At 44.9% G+C, this 19,312-nt stretch overlaps 4 protein-coding genes across 7 annotated transcripts; all 4 read right to left on the reverse strand.

The window, feature by feature from the left end:
- Positions 1-1,879: 1,879 nt before the first annotated feature.
- LOC133922627 (pentatricopeptide repeat-containing protein At4g21065-like) lies at positions 1,880-7,428 on the reverse strand. Of its 4 annotated transcripts, none has more exons than XM_062368035.1 (3): positions 5,892-7,428; positions 5,010-5,109; positions 1,880-2,387 (listed from the first exon to the last, which is right to left on the reverse strand). In XM_062368035.1, the coding sequence occupies exon 1, from the start codon at positions 7,353-7,355 to the stop codon at positions 5,943-5,945; it is 1,413 nt and encodes a 470-aa protein (XP_062224019.1). In that variant the 5' UTR covers positions 7,356-7,428; the 3' UTR covers positions 1,880-2,387; positions 5,010-5,109; positions 5,892-5,942. The 4 variants fall into 4 exon arrangements, with proteins under 4 accessions (XP_062224019.1, XP_062224018.1, XP_062224017.1 ...); XM_062368034.1 differs by having other exon boundaries at positions 5,652-7,428; XM_062368033.1 differs by lacking the exon at positions 1,880-2,387 and adding an exon at positions 4,329-4,793 and having other exon boundaries at positions 5,652-7,428.
- A 2,854-nt stretch (positions 7,429-10,282) lies between these two features.
- On the reverse strand, positions 10,283-11,107 carry LOC133923251 (agamous-like MADS-box protein AGL29). The gene has a single exon (XM_062368664.1). The coding sequence runs from the start codon at positions 11,105-11,107 to the stop codon at positions 10,283-10,285; it is 825 nt and encodes a 274-aa protein (XP_062224648.1).
- A 3,119-nt stretch (positions 11,108-14,226) lies between these two features.
- LOC133920701 (uncharacterized) lies at positions 14,227-15,184 on the reverse strand. Its single transcript, XM_062365300.1, has one exon. It carries the CDS (start codon positions 14,723-14,725, stop codon positions 14,363-14,365), a length of 363 nt encoding a protein of 120 aa, XP_062221284.1. The 5' UTR covers positions 14,726-15,184; the 3' UTR covers positions 14,227-14,362.
- A 256-nt stretch (positions 15,185-15,440) lies between these two features.
- Positions 15,441-19,016, reverse strand: LOC133922628 (probable beta-1,3-galactosyltransferase 2). Its single transcript, XM_062368036.1, has 11 exons — positions 18,551-19,016; positions 17,943-18,042; positions 17,643-17,704; positions 17,330-17,541; positions 17,168-17,231; positions 16,979-17,051; positions 16,738-16,858; positions 16,515-16,602; positions 16,292-16,417; positions 16,093-16,202; positions 15,441-15,904 (listed from the first exon to the last, which is right to left on the reverse strand). Exons 1-11 carry the CDS (start codon positions 18,649-18,651, stop codon positions 15,756-15,758), a joined length of 1,206 nt encoding a protein of 401 aa, XP_062224020.1. The 5' UTR covers positions 18,652-19,016; the 3' UTR covers positions 15,441-15,755.
- Between the last annotated feature and the right edge of the window lie 296 nt (positions 19,017-19,312).

The following is a 19,312-nucleotide window of genomic DNA, read 5'->3' on the forward strand; positions in this document are numbered from 1 at the left end:
AGAGAATGGAAAATATGCTGCTAGCTTGCCTTGTCTTTTACTTTGCTCAGCTATTTCTTGATGCCACAACACAGCATGAGGCAATTTGTTTTTCGCTGAATAACAAGCCAGTCGATAACTAAAACTCAAAAGGCAGGCTCAGACTGCTTCTGAAAAGAAACAGCTTTCTAGAAGCACAAGCTCCCCTAAACACAAGGCATAAGTTTCAAAGCTTCCTTTCAAATTATGGCAGGAGCTCTGGCTTTTACTTAAAAAGGAGGTAAGCACCCGATCCCGATCTTAAGCAAATGTATTGCTCGACGGCACCGTCTACCAACCAAGCAAGCGTCTGGTCCCCGATGATTAAGCTTACCACTGCCACATACAAATACAATTGAACGCGCAGGATTTATCCGATGATCAGCAATGCTGATGTTCATGCATCATCTTAATTTTATAAACGGCCATTCTTATCCAAAAGTTAATCCTTACTGCGAGTATATATTGACGTAACACGCACTACTATCACCCAACATATAGAATGTATCTGCAGTTGCTTTCAGTCTGACGCCACGAGCATTAGTTTTATTTATAGCGAGTAGACTCACTGTTGGCTGATTGTAAGTATGAGACGACGTTAAATGTAGGGAGTGCAATAGGTTAGTATTTGAACGTGGGATAAGCTAGAAAGGGAGGCCGAAAGGGGTCAGCTGATCGTGTTGATGTGTATCACGAGGAAATTGCGAGTTGGACTGAGAGAGTGATGACAGCGACTAAAGGAGGAGAGCGATCTATTGGATGGCCATGTGTATGCATGAGTCAAAAAGGAATTGAATTTAAAGAGGCCATACCCAATTGTGATCTCTCTCTCTCTCTCATAATATATTTGAGCAACACATGAGTGCATATTTGAGGGCCCGTACCTCTGCAAGTAACAGTAATACGGTTGGGCATGGGCAAAGCTGAAACTGTGCATGTTAATTGAGTGTGGGCTCAAAAGTGCTAGTAAAAATCTTCCATGTTCCATGTGCCCTTTTTTGTTGAAATTATAGCATGAGCGTACAATATGGGTAGCTGGTAACCTGAACAACATGTGCGTTTTAATTAAAGAGTTAATGCCATCTTATTAATTTTATCAGCTAGTGACCGATTTTCTGTGAATTGATCATAGCTCTTATTATATATATATATTCTTAACGTCTTGTTGATATAGAGACTAAAAGTTCATTCAAATGACTCACTTTCTGACGAGATCTCACGCTATCGTGTGACAGCCGCTCTGCCCTTGAATGTGTCAGGTGCAGCCCGACCTTGCGCAGCGACTGCACTTGCCTGAAATGCCATGGATTTTCCTGAAGTCACGTGAATTTAGTAATCGTACCTGCAAGCATATTATCTTTTCCACGCTTCCTACATTTCAAGTGTCGTGAACATGAGCGCCAACGAGATTCCTGACCGGGGTTTGATTCGAGGGGGTTCTTCGTTGCCGGTTTTAGAGGAGGTTTTGGAAAAGGCAGGCTGGTTCGATGGAGGAGGCGGGCGGGGTGCCACTGGCCGTGAGTGGCAGAGAACAATTGGTGGGGTAGAGTGTAGCAGGGAGCACAAATCGGCCTAATTAGTGTGGCAGGATGGCGAGCGCGGATCCAGCAGTAGGAACGCCGCTAGAAACAATTAGGGATGGGTTGGAGGCGGGGGCGTGACGAGCGGGAGTTAGAAGACCATCCAACAGCTCACAACCGTCGCCTGAGATATTTTAAAAAATAGAGGTCTGAAAAATAGCATTTGCCTATCTTTTCCCTTATGGAATTGCCAGTTGGAAAAAAGAAGAATTAAGGAGGCACATACTTGGTGAATTCTTGCTACATTTGGAGTTTCGTAGGATATGCCACTTCTACAAATTGAGTTTTTGGATTTTAGCTAGTAAGGGCACACTTGGACAGAGGATACATGCTCAAATCACTACGACTTAGCTCAAATTTAGGATAGATTTTAGATAATCCAAACAAAACAATACATTTTTAGAACACCCCATAAGCAGTGAATGGCAACTGGCTGCGAGTGCCGGAGAGACTTACGATTCACAATACATTCGGATAAGGCGGAAGGGAAGGAACAAGCTCCTATGTCGACGCGATCTGCCCCCCGGGCGAATCCAAGGCCAGGATACGTAGTTCACGTCCGTTTCCTCGGTGGCCGTGTGGGACGGCGGGCGAATCCGATCCCATTCCCATCGCAACAGCAAGCAAAGCAAAGCACCTGTTACGCTGCGTGCGTGTGCCTTGCCTCCACCACCAGAGCAGACAGCAGCTTGGCCACCAGGCCACCAGGCCACCTCACCTCTTGGTCGTTCGGTTGTTCCTTGTCCCCGTCCCCAGCCTCATCCTCCTCCAGCCCTCCTTTACAAGCTCCTGGAAATATGACAACAGATGGCAACATATTTAGGCCTAATCTGCAGATGTTTTACACGGGCAGTGAATAAGATGATGATATTTGTTCTTGTTCTGAAACGAGACGGGGATGTTGGTAGTGTGCTTAGGCCTGTTTGAGGCAGCTCAAGTTTTTCCATAAGCTATCTGGCTGGTTTGAGAAGCAGTTGGTCTGAGAAGCTGACCTGTTTGGCAACCTAGCTTTTAGATACATGGTGGGAGTATTAAGCTGAACTTGTTTAGGTGGAATGGCCTAATTATGCTTTGAGTTTGGCTAATGATGCCATACGTTCACCAAGCATACACAAATGGATAACCTTGACCTAACATGTGTTTATCCAACACATACAAAAGATCAACTTAAACCTAACACAAGTTCTGAACATGGAGTAGCAATTTAGAGATCAAGGTCACATCTTCTTCAGCAATCAACACTCAATGCTGTAACATATTGCATCGCAATACTTGCTCTTATGTCAATATTACCTATAGGTATCTTATATCTGCCAGCAAGAGTTTGTAAGATAACACGCACATATTGAAAATCTAGCCCGTGGAGATTCTCAAAGATAACAAGGGACAACAGCTATATGTTGAAGGTTTTTGTTACGACTTATGAGCATCTGATCATGTTGAAACATGAGAATATTGTTCAGCATCATTTACAAGTGTCAAACAAGGTTCTCTCCCTTATTACCACAGAGGAAAGAACCCTTGCTTGAACAGTGACCAAACGAAAAACGATGAAAAGGTTGTAAGTTTGGAATAATGCACAAATTAGTCTAATTTCTTTCGACATCCCTTCCCCTACCTTGTCAGCTTCCTTTCTACAGAAGGATCAGCTTGCCTTTCTAGCCAAGGCAATCTTAGGAACAGAAGCTTGCTGATGTATCTTGTGAGGCCATTTCAACAGGACTATGAACAGAACCAGGAATTATCCTATTTTTATCTACTCTCTACTTGCCACCAAAGAATTTGCAATAAAATCACGAAGTGCACACATATCACCATCATCTGATGATGTGCCATTGAAATCTCCTTCCGATGAGTCAACTAGTGGATGTGCCATTCAACAGAACTCATCACTCTTGTAGATTTAAGTCCATAATTTTCAACCAATGTTTCATGTAACTTGTCAAAAACAGGACGATTCATATGAAACATGTTGTACCAATCTATGTTCACTTGTAGTTGATCAATGACCCATTGATACCCAATTTGTCGTGGAGGGAGCCTCTCCTTTTTATTCAGATATTTATCATTGTGGTTCATAGCAATAAGAGCAACTGTTGATGTTACTTGAAGTAATAAATCATCACTGTCACTCTCACTAGATGAATCATCATGACATTCACTTGATGAGCTCATTTACAAAAACAGGACAATTGGTCTTAAAGTTCAGCTAAAATTAAAATGAGAACCAACTAAATTGTAAAAAATGTTTATCAACATTATCTAAAATAAGGCCAAAATGGCTTGATTTCATAATTACTATTCTCTGTATCTCTAACATTAATTTCCATGTAACATAGCGCATCACAGTAATTTGGAGCTAGGACTACAGTTGGTATTGCATATACATGAATCTGTCCTAGCATCAAAATGGGAGACTAGCAAGCATCCAATTGTTTGAATCTGTCCTAGCAGCAAGCGCGCAAGTACACGAGCACACAGGCGAAGAGGAATACCAATTACTGTGGATTAGGGGATCTTGGCGGCTTGGTGGAGATCTGCTCGTCGGCTTCCTCGGTGGCATGGAGGCTTCAAAGATTAGGCCGGCGTGGGGGAGGTCTGCTGTAGTTCCTCAGTGGCGTTGGGAACGAGGGCTCACCGATGGGGAAGGATGGTTCGATGCGGGGGCTTCGGAGCATGTGACATGAAGGAAGGCAAGCACGACGTCGGAGAAGGAGGGCCGACCGCCAGCGGTGGGGGCTGGACGCGAAACCCTAGCCGCAGACCAATCGCCTCGCGCGAGCGTGTGCGGCCTGGAGTCTCGAATGGGGGAATGGGATGGAGAAATTGAAGAGTTCCGGTATAAGAGTGATGGTAGTGGTGGGTAAATAACTGCGAACTCGGTGACAAGGTTAATAACTTGTGCCCGCATAAGCTCGGGAAGCTGCTCACTCGTAGCTTTTCGCTCCCAGTACAAAACAAGCTTCTCCAGGTCACCGCTTGTTGGAGAAGTTGGACTGTTTGCGGAGCTTTTCGCTTTTCGAGCTTCTGTGAGCAGCTAAAGCTGGTAGAAGCTCCCCCAAATAGGACCTTACTCTGATGCTCCAATGGCAGGGAAGGCGTGGCGCAAATCGTAGATTGGATTGGTAGTGTTGCCATTGATGCTAATGAAAGCTCTTCTGGAAAAGGCTGTTTCCTAAAGAACCCATCTCCTGTCTGATAAAGCAAACAGACAACTAGACAAGTTTAGTTGATATTCACGTGATTTTCCAAGCATCATATGCTCAATGTTTTTTCTACTCGAAAGTCAATACTACTGTGATATCAAGTTTCCAACGATGTGAAAAGTGTGTGATAACTCATATGCGCTTAAGTGTACAAAGCCAGGAAGATATACTGTTACCACAAAAGCTAATGATGGTATTCTCTCACCAGATCTTAAAAAAACAGCTATTTTGTCAATCAATCAAAATAGTGCCGACAATGGGGCTTGAAGATGATGAGCCTCTACAGGGAACCAGATTTTTCAGAGCTGCATTTGGAATAAAAAATAGATTAGCTCATTACAACAGATGGAGAATGCTAGATAACAGAAGCAGAAGAGCAAATGAAACAAGACTGGAAACATGGGATACCCATAAAATAAAATACAATATTTCATTAGCATCTTAAGGGTCTGTTTGTTTTAGCTGAAAATTGTGAAAAACCACTTGTAGATTGTGGATTGTAAGAAGCTGAATTGTAAAATCTAGATTGTACAATCTGCAGACGCTAGTGGAACCCAAATTACTGGATTGTTATAATCTGAGGGTTAAATTGTGATGAGGGCTTATTTGTTTCAGTTTGCAGACTGTGGTCACAATCTGCAAGCTGAAACAAATAGAGCCTAAGTTCATCAGGTTCCACTAGCCCTAATTCATGGTGATCAAGAAAGGATAATAAGCCTATGAATCAAGCTTTGGAGCTCCCCTGATTCACTAGCAGGCTAGCAGCACATTGATGTTTATCTCACTAGCTCTACAGAGTAAAGACAAATGTGTCAGCCAAACCTGCTATGTCAGAAGGTGATGTTACCTTTCTTATAAACCAGCCCAAGCATGTCATATATGGATCAATATCTGGACTAAGGAATCAACATGCTCAGCATGTAGCTTGCAGAAGAGGAATGCCATTAATTGTGCCACTTCAGTTTCATTTTCTATAGTTCAACTATGAACATATTGACATCTTGAAACAAGTAACAGGTGGGAACAGACATCCAAGCCCAGATCAGACTTTCTTTTGAAGGATAGATTAGGTTACAAGTTTCCTAACCTGTCCAATACAAGAGTGGTTCCACTGAGAGTGGATGTGCCCAATTCCTTGTCACAAACTTGTGACATCTGTGGCGATCAAACTTTGACCAGGTGGCTTTCTGGCGATTGCGTCACTTCTTATCTTCCTTCTAATGGCATCCACTTCATGCCACAGGTTCTGGTTAGCATAGATGTTGGATAGGAGCACACCAGCACCTCCTTTGTTGGAGCAGACAGACTCAATCTTGTTGAGCACGAGCTCCCCAATCTTTAATTCATTATCGATACTGCATGCACTCAGCAATGATCCAAGAATTGCCAAGTTTGGCTCCAAAGGCATAATGTTAATGAACTCATAAGCACGAGAAATAAGTCCTGCCCTGCTGAAAAGGTCCACCATGCAGCCATAGTGCTTGATGTCCGGTGACACATTGTATTCAGTCTCCATGGAATTGAAGATATTGATCCCCTCATCCACCAATCCAGCATGGCTACAAGCAGACAAAACTACAATGAAGGTAGTCGAATCCGGCAGTACTCCCTCTTCCCGCATGCTGAAGAACAAAGCAACTGCTTCTTTGCCATGCCCATGCGAAGCCAACCCTGCAATCATTGCCGTCCATGAATTTAGGTCCTTCTCACACATCAAACCAAACAAACCACGAGCCGACTCAATGCCGCCACACTTCCCGTACATATGAATCAATGCATTCCTGACAATCAACTCGCGCTCCCAGCCCACCTTCTCCATATACGCATGCAGCCCCTTAGCATACTCCATGGAGCCCAGGCCAGCACACGCAGAAGCAACTGACACCATGGTTGCCACATTGGGCCACACAAGATCCTCAGCACCTCTCATCTCCTGAAACACCTCAACAGCTTTATAGTACATTCCAGAGTCCACGTAACCGGACATCATGCCCGTCCATGCAACCACATCCCTCGCCGGCATTTCGTCGAACACCCTGCGAGCGGCAATCACTGACCCGCACGCAAAGTACATGCTCGCCAGCGCCGTCTGCGTGAAGAGTTGGGAGCCGTAGCCAAGACGTAAGGCTTGCCCGTGCAGCGACTGGCACAGCAGACGATCACTACCGGAACAGGCGTGGATCAAGAACGGGAGGGTGTAGGGGTCCGGGGGAACGCCTCGGCGGCGCATTTGGTCGAACAGGCGGAGCGAGAGGCGGGGCGGGGAGGCGCGGATAAGCGAGTTGAAGGAGAACGGCAAGAGGGAGGAGGCGGGGAGGCTGGAGAGGAGGAGGAGGGCGAAGGGGAGGGAGAGGCCGGAGGATGAGAGGAGGAGGCGGGAGGCGACGAAGGGGTTGCGGGCGAGGCCGGAGACGAGGCAGTGGGACAGGACGGGGAGGAGGGCGCGGAGGGAAGCGGAGGGGAGGAGGAGGGGAAGGAGTCGGCGGTGGCGGCGGAAGAGAGCGTTGGCTGCCGCCCACGCCGGAAGGGGAGGTGAAGGCGGCGGCGCCATGCAATTGCAATGGCATCGTTTACGCGGGTGGTGCGGCTGGAACCCGAAATCGAAGGCGCATTCCGGTAGTACGTGTTCCAAATGGGCCTCCAGTAAAGTGGAGTGGTGGAGAGGAGCCTTCCGAGCGCCTGCGTCCGCTGCGCATAACCGCGAGCGCGAGCTTCCCCCTCCGTCTGGGCCGCGTGCCGGGCTGCGACCTTCCGCTGCTATGCCGGTCCCTCGGCCTCTGTACGCCGGGCTCCAACGACTCCACCTGCGCGCGCCCTGACGCATTCTAAACACTGTTAAGTGATCCTACTTGCAACGAAAACCCTAAGTAGCAATCCAAACGTAAATATTAGATATGGTAATAATAAATATAAATTTAAGGTATGAAGATATAGATATGTTATTGGAGCGTTATTGAACAAATATGTGAAGAGTGATGTTAAAGTTTAATTTCAAATGTGATCCGAAAAAGAAGGAGATTATTCGGTAATTTTTTTCCTAATTACTTTATTTATTTTTATTAGTAAAACGGATCTCATATCCGTAGCTAGTAACGAGACGGTGATGTTAGAGTATGAGAGTGGATGGCAAAATGGAAGAAATCTATTATCTTAGTATTTGAACGGAAAAAGCTTGGAACAATCACGTTCGCTCTTAATGTCACAGAATTACCATGTTAATTAAAAAATTAAAAGAATCTAGGCCACTCATTGCTATGAGCATCTGATGGTCTAGATTTAATAAAAAATTATATATCAAATGCGATTAATAATTAGGTAATTTCAAAATTAAAATTAAAAGACATGGAAAATTTATGTCATTGAATTTTTGGGTTTTAATAATAACAGTTAGACCGTAGCTGTTGTGACTTAACAAGTTGAGTACGATTAGAACTCTAGAGTCCAGATAGATTCAAACAAGATATTATATCGTTTTATATTTCTATGTAAAAAAACGCATAGCTAACAAGTAATCCCTCCTCTCACCTTTTCTTTGGCCCCAAATAGAGCATATCTATGCCAAAATAGAACATGCCGCCTTTTCTTTGGCCCCAAATCGAGCACATCTATGCCCAAATAGAACATGCAGACCATCAAATCAAGCACTTGGTGGCCAAATCGAGCACTTCTGCTGCCCAAATCAAGAAGCGCGACATCACTTGGCGAGGCAACAATAGGGAGCGCAAAAGGGATCACAACTAGGAGGAGCACGGCAGCGACGTATGGGATCAGAGGTCGAGGAGGAGGAAACAACGTCGTCCTGATCAAAAGCATCGTCAACCTTGGTCATGATGATGAGAAATTAAATTGCCTCGACCCGTCGGGAATCTGTTTCAATGGTTCCATGGCCTGGATGTGGACAGGAAGAAGCTAGCGACGACAGAGCAAAGCAGTGCTGAAAGAAACTCAGCCGTGTGACTCACCCACAACCATGGCAGCACTCGTCAGGGAAGGGACAGAAGGAAGCTAGCGGTGGCGGAGTAGAGCAAGAAGCTCGGACGTGTGGCTCACCGACAACCATGGCGGCACGCGAGGGGGTCATGGAAGGGTAGCAGCGTCCAGATGATGTCTTAGCGCTGCGATGAGGATATCGGCAAGCTGGTCCGTCAGATCCAGTGGGACAATGTAGGTCGAGCGCCCGTCTTCTACTACCATATGTTTACGCGAATCAATTTCAATGGAAGGGCAAGCACCAACAAACCGAATGCTAATATCTTCACCACCATTACATGTCCATTGCATAATCATAAACAAGATTAGTCTTTGCATAGTGACCATGATTCTAAGTCTCTGTTCATAAGATCCGTTACCCGACATTAACCAAATGTTGGAAAGTGGTAGTTACATATATACCTTTGTTCCTTATTTGAATTGCATTAATTTGTTTTAATCTCTACATGTTTGCATAGAGTAAATATATCCACAGCTAAATATGTGAAAGAGCTTTGGCTGGATGTGAATGACATCTGGAACATTGATCATCCTAAAACCAACAAACTAGTGTATAGAATAATATAATTCTAGAATCTAAAATAGGGATTAACAAGGAACGAGGCAAGATGCAATCTGTAGGGCTAAAGATGGCGGAGCGGCAAACTGTGATAGAGATATATATTTAAAAAAAAAAACCAGGCAACACCATAGATAAGCAGGTAGAACGTAAGAGTTGGGTTTGAGCCAAACAGCTCGTGATCGGCTGATCGCAGTGGCAGGTGGGCAATATGGCATGGTTCGAATATTCATACCACAAATAGGACAAGCCTATGCGGCTATGATTGATCTAATTCATTAGGGAAATAACGATCTATGACACTGACAAGTGACACCAACAAAACCATAGATCAGGAGGGTATGTCGTAGGAGCCAGCTAGGATGTGCAGATTGTGGTCACAGTGGCAAGCAGATAAGGGCGGGTATATACCAAAGAAGCAGAAATTCAAAGTTAGATCATCATTTTTCTTATTTTATACTCTATAAAATATTGTGATTCATTCGATATAGTATGGCCTATTTGTAAAAACAACTAATTTGCTAAAAAAATACTTTAACGAGTCTAGTCGTGCTATTTGCATAGATCATCTTGCTAATTATTCTAATTTTAAGGATTTTTTATTAGATGAGTGAAGAGTAGAGGAAGATGTGATATAAAAACCAACTCGTGTTTTATACATAGAGATATATCTAAACAATATCCTAAATCACAATGCAACGTTTCACCATTAAGCAAAGGCTTATTCTAAACATTAGACGACTTGATTAAAATCCTAAATTAATGTAAACCAGCCCATTGCTACTGAAAGAAGTTGCATGTCGTTGTCCCGTAAAGCCCTTCTTCCATTCCATATGTGGCGCCATGGCCCTTACCATCTCCAAGGTCGTAGCCATAGTTAAGGACGAAGTCAGATGAAAATGAGGGATACCTACACGATTACTGTTAATTTACTGTTCATTATAGTTATATTTAGTACCAGTTTTGTATGGGAGGGCTGCTCCCACGACATGGCTACTCCACTGGTCATAGCCCGGGATAAGGTTGTCGTCAAAGCCATGATTGAAAGGAGGAGGCAGCGCATGGCCAACGTTAACGCTGCCGCCCATCACCATCATCTGCGTGTCCATGACCACCTGATGGCTGCTGACCCCGCCGCCAGCCGTGAACGTGCCGGTGCCGAGGTAGTGGAAGACGTCGCTGACCGTCGTGCACTGCATCATGGCCTCCTCGGAGATGATCTCCTGGGCCCGCTCCGCCGCCTCGGCCTGGACTCGCTGGAGCATGCCGAGCATGGCGACTAGGTCCGGCATCCCCGCGGACTCCACGTCGTCGCTGGTCCACACGCCGGCCGCGCGCGCCGCTGCGTCGAGCGCGTCCCTCCTGCGCGCCTCCGCCTCAACGGCCTTGGCCAGGCGTTCCATATCGCTCTCGAAATCGTACAGGACCGCGGGGTGCATCGCCGCCGCCGAGGCCGCCGCGGCGGCGGTGACGGCGGCGGGATCGAGGAAGCGTTCGACGACGGCGTCCACGGACGGGTGGCCGTACGAGAAGGGCTTCCCGGCGGGGGAGAACACGACGATGGCGACGTGCGCGCCGAAGAGCACGGAGAGCTCAGTGGCCTTCTTGAAGAGGCCGGTCCGGCGCTTGGAAAAGCACACGTGCCGCGCCTCGGTGCACTTGATGGGCTTGATCTCGATCTTCTGCCGCCCCAGCGTCTTCTTCCTCTTCCTGTCCCAACCATCCTCGCCGGCCCTCTCCGCCTCCTTCGTCATGGCCGCCGCCGCCTCCTCCTCCACCACCTACACCTCGGAATGATCTCGCAATGGCGAGTGCATGCGCAAGGAGAGGCCTCTACGTGATTACTACGTAGGCAAGGAGGATATATAGAGAGCAGGGACGATGCATGCAGAAAAAGGGAGGGCTCGGTTTCGGAAAGATATTGTGACTGATGATTGATTGATCAGTACGAATTTCGAGAGCTTTGGAGGATCTGTCAATCAGGAGGGGAAGGGTAATTTGAGAAATGGTAGTGCATGCATGCGTTGGAGGGGAGGTAGCTGCGTAAACGACCAAATTTTCACGGCCAGTTTCCATGTTCAAGACACGAAATCAAATTCTTTTCAATGGTCAGGAGGTTCTCTTGCCAGCAGGGAGCCGGCGACACACCGGTACGGGCGTCGCGTCGAGATCGGGCGATCCGGCCAATGTTATATATGTGCAAAAATTGTTGAGACTATGGTGCATTGGCGCGGACACAAGTACTTGTTGTGTGAAAGTGGATGGCATAGACCAATGAGCCATAAGGAGTAGGTGTGTGGTTGCTACGGCAATGCCAATCCGAATCCCAAAATGAAATTTTCAGTATTACGCATATATAGGCCTCATTTGGTAGAGTTTTGGAGCTAATTCAGCGTTGGAATCGCTCCCAGCGCTGCTAAACGGGTTGGTCGGGGAGTGATTCCGCGCGAGAATCACTTCCCGTTTTGTATAGCGATGTGGGAGCTAAAAAAACTAGTTTTCACCTGATTTCTGACTGATTCTTCTCGATTTCAACATAGTATTCTCTCAGGAATCACTTCCACCACTAGCATACCAAACGATTTTATAAATAGAATCACTTCCACCACAGAATCACTTCCACCATACTTCCACCACAGAATCACTCTCACCACAGAATCAGAGCTCTACCAAACGGCCCCATAGTTTATCATAATCATTCATTTGTACTGAAATTCGTATAAAAATAGATAAAAAAATTATGAAGTTTGCAAGAAAAATAAATAGATAAATAAGTATTAGATTAGAGAGATAAACGATTAAAATAAGTCGTGTGTGTATAAGTGCATGTGGTTTTGAACTTCCCATCCGAATCCAATCAGTCGTGTTCAGGGTTACCCTCCCACTTCATCATCCAACTTTTTTTCAACCATAAACGGGAGCATTTATAATTGTGAGCAACTATAGTCATTTTTATAAATGTGTAAGAAACCAAGTTGATATGTGCTTTGATTTATTTGTATTGAGTGATTGATAAGTTTATTGAGTTGGTTTAATGATCTTTGGTATTGCATAAGTATAGTTGTGTTTGTCTATGTTTGAGACTAATCAAAGATATTAGAGTTGGAGTGTTTGTCTTTGAGCCAGAAAATTTGCACTCGTCAGATGATCTGTTGCTGGAGAATTTGTATACGTTGGATGGTCCGACGGTGAGGCACTGTGCACGCTGGAGCATTGCAGGAGGTGGAGTTCGGGAGTTCAATACATCGGATGGTTCGGCGATAGAGGATGTGAACGCCAGATGCCTCACTGAAGCATTTGTTCCAGAGAGATTGCAAAATGACTTGTCTGTCGGGTTGCACTCACCGAATGATCCGACAATAAAGGAGTGTACACCGGATGTCTCACCGAAGCATTTGTTCTAGAGAGATTACAAAATGACTTGTGTAGCGGGTTGCACTCACCGGATTGTTCAGCAATGAAGGGGTATAAACCGGATGCTTCATTGGAGGATTTCACAGGAAGTTTCCAGTGGAGTCAAAATTACAAGCGCTGAATGGTCTGATGATCAGAGAGCAATACACGCTGGATCATCCGATGTTCACGAATTTTCTGGGATAAGTTTTTCAACAGAGAATTTTGATTTTGTTTAATTGGATATGGAATTAGAGATACGTTTGTGCTTATCTTATGATGTACATGTGATGAATAGAACTTGACGGTTGACGGCAAGATAATCGGGACTAAGTATGGTGCTTAGTACCGAACGATAAAGGTGGTCGGGAGAAGTCAATGGTGATTTTAGCTGTACATGTGGTGTGCAAGCAAAGCGTGAAAAAGTGAATGAAGACGACGTGTTGATAAAGTCAAGCGAAAGGGATGCCAATGAAAATGACAAGGCACCCTGAGGGATCGAGAGAGACTTGCCAGCGGTCGAGATCGCAAGACGAAATACATGCATTGACGTCGGATGGCTTACTTAAGATGTAAGCAAGTGACGGTAAGTCACGCTTTGAGAAGCGTGCGAAGCTGTTTCACGGTTTGTTCTCAAAATCGTAGGAAAGTATGAAATACATATGATATTATCACGAAGCTTATATCGAGACAAAGCTAAGTTATGAAGACACAACAACCGTTCGATAGACGAGAAAAAAGATAGACAAAAATAACCTCAATAGTAGGTAGTAGTATATTGGAAGAGATGTATTTTAGGAACAATTTAGAAAATTTAGAGATCAAATAATCTAGACTATAAATAGATAGGAGGGCTGGTTGAACCCTTTGAGCTAGCTATTTTGAGAGTTGTAAGTTAGAGTTTTAGAATGATGAGAGGAGTCATTATACTATGTATTAGTTGAGAATTTTTTTATACAAAATACTTTGTAATCCGTCGAAAATAAGGATATCTTTTTAAATAATGAAGATTATATTTCCTCCTATACTTGTGATAATCTCTTTTTAGTTTTTTCTTTTATTACCTCATTTGCTCTGTTGCAAGTTTCTTTGGTTTTCATTGTAATTTCCTTTTTGTTTGAAAGCTAAATTTTTTTACCTTATTAAATTTGTTCTTTTTGTTGCTAAAGAAATAAAAATATCACATAAGTTGTTCTTTAACTATCCCCAGTCATCTAGATTCATCTGGTTCTTATTTCTTTAGATCTAAATATTTTTCAATCAAGTTGCAAAGTTGAATCAAAACAACAAAATTCCTAATTACTTGTTTGATACAACTTCAGATCCAAGATTTTTTAGCTAGATTTAAAAAAAAAAGATCTAGAGCTATGAATAAATTGAGAGCATTTAGTTGAATCATCTAATTTTTATTTCAAACTAAAAATAAAAAAATAAATTATTTTATTTTACCATACCAACTTTAGACCCAACATAACTCTCGAAACTAAAGCTGTACCCGTCAGGGTCTAATTATTCCTCCTCAAATCCAAACTATTTAGTAAGCCAAGGAGCTACAAACTATCTGCACAGAACGTACTAAAGTAAACGCGAATGTAGATGAGGCTTCCGAGCTAATCTCAGCGCCAGGAGACGAGATCCGACGGCGGCGCAAGCTCGCCCAAGGACGCCTCCGAGTCCGGTAACGGCGACGGCGGAGGCAAGAACGCAACGCCCCGGGCCGCGGCCACCCTCCTCCGGAGCGGGTACCGACCCGAGCCGCCCGTCCCCAGGAAGCGCGGCACGCCAGCCTGCTCCGCCGCAGCGACGGTCGGCGGCGCGGGGGGCGGAGGAGCAGACCGGGGGAGCAGGAGGCACGCCGATGACCGGAGGGAGCGGGCGACGATCTTGGAGTCCCGGAGCCGCGCGAGCGCGCCGGGGCGGAGGAACCGGTGGTGGCGGCGCTCCGCGGCGCGAGGGCTGGCGCGGAGGCGGCGGTCCATGGCCAGAGAGAGAGTTGGCGAGGGCGCTAGGAAGAGGCGGAGCAGCTGACCTGTGTGATTGCGTGGGGGAGATTGGCGGGGGACGAGGAGGAGATTTAACGAGGGGATGAGATGAGCAGTGGAGGGAAACGATGGCGGGAAGGGAAAAAGGGTGCGCGGGGAAATTGGAAAAGGAGACGATGCAGCTGGCACTGAGCGCGTACGGGCAGAGCACACTGGTACACGCGGATTCGGACCGTGTCACTGACGGGTGGGCCTCGTTTAACATGTGTGTGCAGAGAAGAATAAGGCGGTAGAGCTGCTGCTCGGAGATCTAAGCAGAATTCGAGATTTGCAGTATAAAATAAAGTGGTGTAAATATCTATTTTTAGTTTAAAATAAAAATAAAAAATCTAAATTAAAGATTCTCTAACTGCCTACAGCTCTAATACTTGAGTTATAAGTGACCAGCTCAATTTTTTTTAAGTTAGACCTCTACCAAACAGTCCTAACAAACTGAGAAGCGTAGCTCACACCTCCCAGCCTTGCAAAAGATTCAGAGGCAGCTTCAGACTGAATTTACTTGTAAAGTCAGATGACCTCTGCCAATACTTCTTTTATGGTATAAAGTGGATACCTGATTAGACACCTAGGATAAAGCTAAATTGTTACACTCAAGTCTCGAAAGATTTTGGTAAGGAACATTTGAGAATTATTGAAAATAAGGCACCAGGGAGGAAGGAAAGTTTTTATTTCTGGTTTCACATATTGGCAGCCATAGATGCAGTACAGGAGAATCGGTACAAAATGACCACCTTAAACGTTTACCGCTCAAAAGAATGCATCACCCCATATACCCTTCTTCAGTTTCACCGCCACCGGCAGACAGACACTACCTAAAATTGTGGTCCGCTTTCGTCAGTGTTAGCCCGTCACAAAACCACAGCTACCTACAAATGAATTACATACAAACCGTGGGACAATGTACAAACAACAGAGTCAAAAGTAGATGATCTAGTATACAACAGCCTCTGTTGATGTTTCCTTTGGGCTAGAAAGTGGCATTCCACAGCGCCTTCTCGCCTTCAGCGCACTTATTGTGCACTTCCCAGATCCTCCCTTCGGAGTTGCATATGCCGCTGCATCTCCAGTCAAATGACGCGGCACAAATGTTCCCCGCCTGAGCTTTCCATTCGCAATCTGTGATAAAAGGCAAGAAAAGAATGAGGCTCCATGGAAACATTTCACACTCTTCTACTCTACAAACTCTACATAGTAGTTCTAAAAGTTATGTTGTTATGTTTCAAGAAAGACTTCAAACGGTCAAGCCTGATAGGTGATGATCAAGCAAGCTGAAGTTGGTAAGACATGAAGTAATGGAAGCTTACCAGGTGGAGTACCACAACAAAGCCTTTTATCATCAATATGGTCAACATCTAACCCGATGAACCAAGATCCTAATGAAACGTCCTCGTTTATGTATTTGTGCAAGACATGCCTGGTATAGGTGGATTAGTGGCAAACAAGTCAGTGAAAGGTTCCAAATTGGACTATTTGGAGAAAGGTAAATAATACATATTATCTCACTTGTTTATAGATATGTAGGTTGCCAGATCTTTCGAAATAGCATATAATTGACCAGTAGCATGTCGGAAATACTTATTTCCTGCTTCCCCAAATTTCCAGTGCTCAGGCTCATAATATCTCACACCCCTGGAGGGAAGCACAAACATATCTTAATAAATTTGAAAGCACTAACTTGCTATCCTCAAGAGAAAGAAAGACATTTTTTTCCGCACAATGTACTTACTTTTCAGATAGGACAGGTCCAGATTTCATGCATCCAATATATACTCTGGGCTTCAATGCATGTTTCGACAAAATCTGTCCCAGCGTTGCTGCAAATGCAAACTTCAGCATTACAAAGAATACATTCCAAACCCTTTTCACATGCAGTGATACAAATACATATGATCACTTGGCTCCTAAATTGAGCAAGAAAAAAGGGCATAAGTTCTCACAAGGAGATTTACCTATGTTCACATGCACATCATCATCAACCTTAACATAAAAATCTGCATCCCATAATGATACAGCTGTAGCAAAGTAGGTCTTGGTTTTGCCTGATAATGCAAGGTATCCTTCGACATGATCCTGAATAAAATTGTATCCACAGTGAATAGGGAGGCAAAACAGCATTTCCAGCAAAACAGAACAACAATCACATTATCACTCCCGTATAAATTTAATAGGCAATGTAAACAAACAACTTACTATCCTCATGAAATCCCCATGTTTTCTGTCCTCTGCTTCAATTGCTCTATCAATTATTCCACCTGATATAGCACTGCAAAGCATGCAAAGTTTATGACAAATTATTTTCGTGGTTGAAGACATAAACAAACCCAGAACTTCTTGTAAACGTCATATTACAGATACTTATACACTCTATCTCCATCATACCTGTGGCCAATGACGAAACGAATTATGATCCCCTTCTTTTCTTCAAGCTTCTTCCTTTTTTCACCTATTTTTCAGTACTTTATTATTAGTTATTTGGACCATGATAACATAAAGATTATTCCATAACAAATGAGGGGATCGGTAGATTATAATGTTACAAACCTTGAGGCATCCAGGTCCAACGTATGGAGTCTCTTCTCTTGCGACTGCTAAATGCGGTATTGATCCCTATCACCATAAGGTACTTCCGCCTCCCAATCGATTCAGAAACTTTGAACTCCTCTGCAACAGGGGATCCATTGAGCAAGGATTCTTGCAGAGATTTTGCAGCCGAGAGCTCTGTCTCCAAGCTTGCTATTGTCTTATCTAGTGTTCTACATCCAAACATTTGTAAATGCCAATCAGAACTAAAAAAATCGATAATTTCAATCATGGAACAAACATTAAGGTCAAGAAAGACAAGGTCAGTACATACTGTACATCATGATGAGTATCTTGGACTGGTAAAATATCCCTGTAATCTTGTTTTTCTTGGACCTGGTAGCACATGATAATCAAATAAGGTATCAGCAATGATTCTTCATATGGCGTTGTAATAGACAGAACGTATTGAATTATCACGTATTGAACGTGATAATCAAATAAGGTATCAGCAATGATTCTTCATATGGCTTGTTGTGGTGGCTGTTGTAAAAATAAAATGGCATGAATTAGAGTACAAGTCTACGACTGTGGAATACTTCGAGAAATTAGAAGGGGGGAAGAAAAACACTACCTTTTTAGAACCACACTCTGCAGCAACTTCCATGTTGCCTCCCTCTCCGTTTGCATTTGGTCTAGCAATATTCTCGCTTGCCTCAGGCAAAGTCCACATTCTGGAACAAACGAGCAGGGAAACGTTAGGATCATTTGGTTTACAAGTCGGTTAGCATTAAAACGACAAAAAAAGAGGTAGTCGAATTGAGTCAGATGTCCGTATCATGTGGTTATACTTCTGAAAACAACTAATCTCAACAATTATCTCTGGATTATGCACAGGAGTACATGATGATTCAAGCTAGGCCCCAATTGGCAAGGAAAAATGGCCCAATTGGCAATCAGCTAAATTCCAATCCATAGTGATTCAAAATCCCAGCTCACTAGCTCAAAATATGCACCCAAATCCGAGAAAATCCCAGAGCAAGAACACAAATTCATGGAGGCACAACAATGCTCCCCCATTCACCATGCCCCACATGCAGAGGCTCATCAAACACCAGGGATCTCGAGCCTGCCAGTCTGCCAGACCCAGCTCAAACTAACAACACCGAGCTCGAATCTCGAATTGAAGAACCAGCACACATACACACAGAGGAAGCATGATTCGAGCAGCTAGCTGGTTACCTGTTGGTGAAGAGCAGTCCGAGGCAGAAGCTCCCCACGCAGAGCAGGACGGCCCACCTCCTCGACACCCCTCCATCCCCTCCTCCTCTCCTCCAGCTCATGGCTTCTGCCACGAGCTATCCCACCTCTGCCCCCTCCTCCTCCTCCTCCTCCTCTCAGTGCCTCACCTCCCAGATCGCGCCCATGGAGATGGACGTGGGAGGAGCTCTTGACCTTTCCCCATGTGGGTGGGTGTCGGTAGATGCGAGCAGTGCAGAGCAGCCGACGGTCAGTCCAGCCCAGTCCAGTCCACCGGCACACGCCCCCAAGATCAGCAGCGATACTGTAACTGCGAAGCGAATGGACGCCGGCCGTACGATGAGCCGCGAGCGGGCTCAGTAGATCCGACTCGTCAGTGAGCAGTACACCGCTGCTTCTTTATCGCTTCGGCTGCTAGTCCTGCACGGTTCACATGGGGCGGCCGGCACGCATCCACCTCGCGTCGGAGCTGAAGGCCCAACCGACGCTGTGCGATCGATGTGTTGTTGGTGCGGCGTCGCTATCGGTGTGGTCTCCTCCCCGGCGCCTGCGGGTCGGTGCGGTGGCCAGTCCGACAGTGGCCTCGCCAGCTGGGGCAGGGACGAATACTGTAGCCGGATAACGCCGAGTCGCGTCAAGAGGTGTTTATAAAAAAATGTTTTTTTCTTAAGTGTGGTAGCACGGGTGTTTAGATGTATTTAGATGAATGACAAATTACTTGTTTAAACATCGCTGTTTATATTA

Source organism: Phragmites australis, chromosome 6 (assembly GCF_958298935.1).
Source record: "Phragmites australis chromosome 6, lpPhrAust1.1, whole genome shotgun sequence".
Classification (NCBI taxonomy): domain Eukaryota; kingdom Viridiplantae; phylum Streptophyta; class Magnoliopsida; order Poales; family Poaceae; genus Phragmites; species Phragmites australis.